Genomic DNA, 6000 nt, shown 5'->3' with positions numbered 1-6000 from the left:
CCGGCGTGAGGAGGAGCGCCGTTGTCCAATCTATTTCCTCGAGGAGTCTTTCCCTCCTAGAATTCGGGGCAACCCTACGATGAGCGTCAACTAATACTACGGTGGCCTCTTTTATATCAAAGGATATATTAAGAGGTAAGGCAATTGAATTCTTCGACGACTAGTGCAGGTGTATGCAAGGTTTTCTCTTCTTTTTGGGTTATGCAAAACTCGTCCTCTTTGGGCAGAATGGAAAGGTGCCTCGTTCTGAAACGGAAGGGTTTGTTTACGTTTACGTCTCTTCCGGCAATGGTGGGCTTCCTGGCACTTGTCTCCACCATGGCTCAGAATGAGACACCTTCCCATGCCGAAAATATTCAAACAGGATGGAAAGGTGCCTCGTCCTGAAAGCGGAAGGGTTTGTTTACATTTCCGCCACTTCTGGCATTGGTGGGCTTCCTGGCATTTGTTTCCACCGTGGCTCAGAATGAGACACCTTCCCATGCCGAAAATATTCAAATAGGATGGAAAGGTGCCTCGTTCCGAAGCGGGTTTGTTTACGTTTACGTCGCTTCCGGCAATGGTGGGATTCCTGGCATTTGTCTCCACCGTGGCTCAGAACGAGATACCTTCCCATACCGAAAATATTCCAATAGGATGGAAAGGTGCCTCATCCTGAAGTGGAAGCGTTTGTTTACATTTCCATCACTTCCGGCAATGGTGGGATTCCTGACACTTGTCTCCACCGTGGCTCAGAACGAGATACCTTTCCATGCTGGAAATATTCAAATAAGATGCATTTGAGGTTGCAGTATATTAATCCCATTGAACGTCACCATGAGACGTACTTCGGAGTAAACGTGCAATTAAATAAAAGGGACGGTGATAGGCAAACAACCTCAAGTTACTTCGAAGTTAGTCTCATTGGCTTTGGGGGGGAATTTGGGATCGGGGCACGAAAAAAAAACCCTTTTCAAAATGCCCTTCTCCCAAAATCAGTGGTACTGAAAGATTGACTTCCGAAAAACCTATTTTCATATTGATGGGTGACAATTTAAATTCAGCATTAAATCTAAAAGAAGGCTTGGCCCACCCTTGACTGTTTCAAAAACAAATCAAGGTTTCCATGAAAATTCAGGGGAAAAGTGCCTTTTAAAATGGGTTGCTGTGAGTTTTCTATGCTGTCTGGTCATATTCCAGAAGCATTCTCTCCTGATGTTTCGCCCACATCTATGGCAGGCATGCTCAGAGGTTGTGAGGTCTGTTGTAAACTAGGAAAATTGTGGAATAATGTCCAGGGTGGAAGAAAGAACTCTTGTCTGCTTGAGGAAAGTATGAATGTTGCAGTTGGCCGCCTTGATAAGCAGCTGCAAAGCCTGGCTGGTTGCTGCCTGGGGGAATCCTTTGTTGGGAGGTGTTACAGAATATTATTTGAGAATATAGAAAATTGGGTTTATATATATGTCCAGGGTGAGAGAAATAACTCTTATTTGCTCGAGGCAAATATGAATGTTGGAATTGGCCACCTTGATAAGCATTGAATGGCCTTGCAACTGCAAAGCCTGGCTGGTTGCTGCCTGGGGGATCCTTTGTTGGGAAGTGTTACAGCATATTATTTGAGAACACAGAAAATTGGGTTTATATATATGTCCAGGGTGGGAGAAAGAACTCTTGTCTGCTTGAGGCAAGTATGAAGGTTGCAATTGGCCGCCTTGATTAGCACTGAACGGCCTTGCAGCTGCAAAGCCTGGCTGCCTGCTGCCTGGGGGATCCTTTGTTGGGAGGTGTTACAGCATATTATTTGAGAACACAGAAAACTGGGTTTATATATATGTCCAGGGTGGGAGAAAGAACTCTTGTTTGCTTGAGGCAAGTGTGAATGTTGCAATCGGCCACCTTGATAAGCACTGAATGGCCTTGCAGCTGCAAAGCCTGGCTGGTTGCTGCCTGGGGGAATCCTTTGTTGGGAGATGTTACAGCATATTATTTGAGAACACAGAAAATTGGGTTTATATATATGTCCAGGGTGGGAGAAATAACTCTTGTCTGCTTGAGGCAAGTATTAATGTTGCAATTGGTCACCTTGATAAGTAGCTGCAAAGCCTGGCTGGTTGCTGCCTGGGGGAATCCTTTGTTGGGAGGTGTTACAGCATATTATTTGAGAACACAGAAATTTGGGTTTATATGTATGTCCAGGGTGGGAGAAATAACTCTGCTTGAGGCAAGTGTGAATGTTGCAATTGTCCACTTTGATAAGCACGGAATGGCCTTGCAGCTGCAAAGCCTGGCTGGTTGCTGCCTGGGAGATCCATTGTTGGGAAGTGTTACAGCATATTATCATTGTTGGCAGGTGTTACATATTATTTGAGAACATGGAAAATTGGGTTTATATATATGTCCGCGGAGGCTAGAAATGGAAATGGAGATAGTTTGGGATGATACAAATCAGACATTTGTTACTGTTATTATGTCATTGCTACTATAATTTTAAAGAGCCAGTATATGGAATACATTTTAATATTTTTTACTGGAAAGTTCTTATTGTAGTTTTAAACTCAAATCAAGACATTTGTTATTGTTATTATGTCGTTGCTACTATAATTTTAAAGATATTCCAGTATATGGAATAAGTTTTAATATTTATACTGGAAAGTGCTTATTGTGGTTTTAAAGATTGTATATTATTTCATGTCATGGCCATCAATAAACAATCCATTCATTAACAAGCATGTGGACAATTTCAACACAAAGGAGGAAAATGTGAAAATTAACAAAATCTGGCTCCCAGTATTAAAAAAAACTCTAAAATCAGGATAGTAAATAAAGAGCAACACTCAAAAAACAGGAATTCCAGACACGAATCGGTCAGGGCCAGCTAACACCTCTGAACAAAGGATTCCCCCAGGCAGGAAGCAGCCAAGCATTGAAGCTGCAATGCTATTCAATGCTAATCAAGGAGCCCCCAGTGGCACAATGGGTTAAACCCCTGTGCCGGCAGGACTGAAGACCGACAAGTCGCAGGTTTGAATCCAGGGAGAGTGCGGATGAGCTCCCTCTATCAGCTCCAGCTCCTTATGTGGGGACATGGGAGAAGCCTCCCGCAAGGATGATAAAACATCAAATCATCCGGGCGTCCCCTGGGCAACGTCCTTGCAGACGGCCAATTCTCTCACACCAGAAGCGACTTGCAGTTTCTCAGGTCGCTCCTGACACAACAAAAAAAGGTGATCAATTGCAACATTCACACTTGTCCAGGGTGGGAGAAAGACAAGAGTTCTTCCTCTCACCCTGGACATCGTTCCACAGATATATAAACCTCATTTGCTTAGTTTCCAACAAACCTCACAACCTCTGAGGATGCCTGCCATAGATGTGGGCGAAACGTCAGGAGAGAATGCTTCTGGAACATGGCCAGACGGCTCGGAAAAATCACAGCAATTCCAGCCACAAAAGCCTTCGACATCACATCGAACATGCCTTTTTCAAGATTGTCTTTTCAAGTTTCGGATTGTAAACAACAGGCCTGTTCCTTTAAAATTGTCTTCTCGATTGGGATCACGGTCCATTGTCTGCAAAACTTTTAAAAATTTGGTTCGATGGGGTCCAAACTTGGGTTTCGCTTCTGGAAGCCAAAGATTGCTATTTGGGACCTTGAAAGAACCAAAGTAAAGTGTTAATTCTAAAATTAGAGTTAAATTAAAAATTAAGGATGACGAGCAGGGACTACTGGAGACGTGTAAATACGTTCAACGAGGGAGCGTTGTTGTTTGATTGATCTCCCTACCCTTTTGGGAAAGGTCACCATAAACAGACCCTAAAGAGGGCCAAAATGGCCAATGCTTTCCCTTTCTCTGGGGGAAATAACTTTTGGCCACTTCAGGGATATTAATCATAGATTTGGACTATAGAGCACCGGCTGCAAGAGCAGTCTATCCTAGTCAAAACTTATATTTCTCAGCTTACCCAATCTGCCGTTGCAACTGGGATCTATTCTGGACGGTTCGGGGAAACCAAGCCTAGACGTTTCCCATGGAGCAGAAGTCTCAAACTTTCCCTATTATATATATATTTTTGAACAATCTCCCAAAGTTTGGGTGGTCCCGATTCCTTCAGGAATGGATGCACTCGTGCCAGAAGCTGGGAACTCGGGGACCTTCTCGGCCAAAGCCAAAAGGGTTTGGCGCCAAAGCGAGAGGTTTGCATCTCTGGTTTGGAAGGACTCGCGTTGTCCTTCGGCACCTCAGGACGTCCGAAAGTGACCCCAAATGGGGCTCCCCGTCTCTTGGGGAGCCTGTAAGAGAACGGACTCTTGCCACTGATAGGGACTAAGTGCTGAAAGCGACCCCCCACCCCAACCCTTCCGTTCCTCTTCGTAGGAACCGCGGGAAGGGTACGTTAGCACCGAATTGGGGGCCTGCCGGTCTCGCGGGAGACCGAGTCCCGATTTGACCCAGACTCCTACTGTGTTTGGTGGGGCTTTCCTCCCTCGTCTGCAGAAGGGAGGGAGGGGACTGAGGTAGGAAGGATTTCTGAGGATGCTGGCGGAGGTTAAGGGGCAACGAGGGTCGGAGGGAGGAAGAGGAAGAGGAGGAGGAAGAGGAAGAAGAAGGAGACCCTCCCCTCCCCCCCAAAGCTCGGCCTCTCGTGGATGATTTGGGGGTTGGATTTGGTTCCGTTTGTCCCGGCTGCGGAGCAGGAGTGTGGGGTGAAGGTGCGGCGATGGCTGCCCGCCTGTTCGCCCGCTCGCTTGCCCGCTCAGGTGGCCTGGTCCAGCTCCACCAGGAGCTCCTCCCCGAGCTGGAAGTGCCCTCCGCTCCGCACCAAGGAGGCCTCGTCCTCCCCGTCATACAGGGCCAGCTGGGAGAGGGCCGGGCCGTCCACCACGAAGGGCAGCATGTCCCCTAAGAGGCCTGGAACGGGGAAGACAGGATGGCAAAGCGGAGGAAGAGAACGAGGGAGGGAGGAAAATAAAGGAAAGAGGAGAAGAGAGGAAAATCAAGGGAGAGGAGGAGAGGAAAGAAGAAAGGAAAGGGAGAAGGGAGGGGAAAGGGAAGAAAAAAATCAAGGAAGAGGAGAGGGAGGGAGGGAGGGAAGGAAGGAAGGAAGGAAGGAAGGAAGGAAGGAAGGAAGGAAGGAAAGAAAGAAAGGAAGGAAAGGAAGAAGGGAGGGAAGTGGGAAGTTGAGACAAAGGCAAGAGGAAGGGAAGGAAGGAGGAAAGAATGAAGCAAGGAAATAAAGAAAGGAAAGGGAGGGAAGAGGGAAGATGAGATGAAGGCAAGAGGAAGGGAAAGAAGGAGAAAAGAATGAAGCAAGGAAATAAGAGAGAAAAGAAAGAAGAAAAGAAAGGGAGAAGGGAGGCAAGAGGGAAGATGAAATGAAGTCAAGAGGAAGGGAAGGAAGGAGAAAAGAAAAGAAAAGAAAGAAGCAATGAAAGAAGAAAGGAAAAGAAGAATGGAGGGAAGATGAGAGGAAGGGATGGGAGTGGAAGGGAAGGATGGAAAGAGAAAAGGAAAGAAGCAATGAAAGAAGAAAGGAAAGGGAGAAAGAAGGGAAGAGGGAAGTTGAGATGAGGAAGGGAAGGAAGGAGAAAAGAAAGAAGCAAGGAAATAAAAGTTAAAAGGAAGGAAGGGAAGGGAGTAAGGAAAAAGAGGGAGGAAAATAAAGGAAAGAGGAGAAGAAAGGAAAATCAAGGAAGAGGAGAGGGAGAAAAAGGGGAGGAAAAAGGAAAGGGAGAAGGGAGGGAAAAGGGAAGAAAGAAAAATCAAGGAAGAGGAGACGGAGGGGAGGAAGGAAAAAAGAAAGAAGAAAGGAAAGAGAGAAGGGAGGCAAGAGGGAAGATGAGATGAAGACAAGAGGAAGAGAAGGAAGGAGAAAAGAACGAAGCAAGGAAACAAGAAAGAAAAGAAAGAAGAAAGGGAGAAGGGAGGCAAAAGGGAAGATGAAACGAAGTCAAGAGGAAAGGAAGGGAAGGGAGGAAAGAGAAAAGAAAAGAAAGAAGCAAGGAAATAATAGTGAAAAGGA

At 46.1% G+C, this 6000-nt stretch overlaps 1 protein-coding gene across 3 annotated transcripts in view; it reads right to left on the bottom strand.

The window, feature by feature from the left end:
* Positions 1-361: 361 nt before the first annotated feature.
* LOC132781947 (hypoxia-inducible factor 3-alpha) overlaps positions 362-6000 on the bottom strand; it is an 86673-nt gene continuing 81034 nt past the window's right edge. For all 3 annotated transcript variants that reach the window (XM_067462109.1, XM_067462110.1, XM_067462108.1), the window contains exon 15: positions 362-4889. In XM_067462109.1, coding sequence (XP_067318210.1) covers positions 4735-4889 — 155 coding nt within the window. In that variant the 3' untranslated portion in view covers positions 362-4734. The remainder of the gene's footprint in view (positions 4890-6000) is intronic.

This window comes from Anolis sagrei, chromosome Y (genome assembly GCF_037176765.1).
Source record: "Anolis sagrei isolate rAnoSag1 chromosome Y, rAnoSag1.mat, whole genome shotgun sequence".
Taxonomy (NCBI): domain Eukaryota; kingdom Metazoa; phylum Chordata; class Lepidosauria; order Squamata; family Dactyloidae; genus Anolis; species Anolis sagrei.
This window is presented reverse-complemented; position numbering and strand designations above follow the sequence as displayed.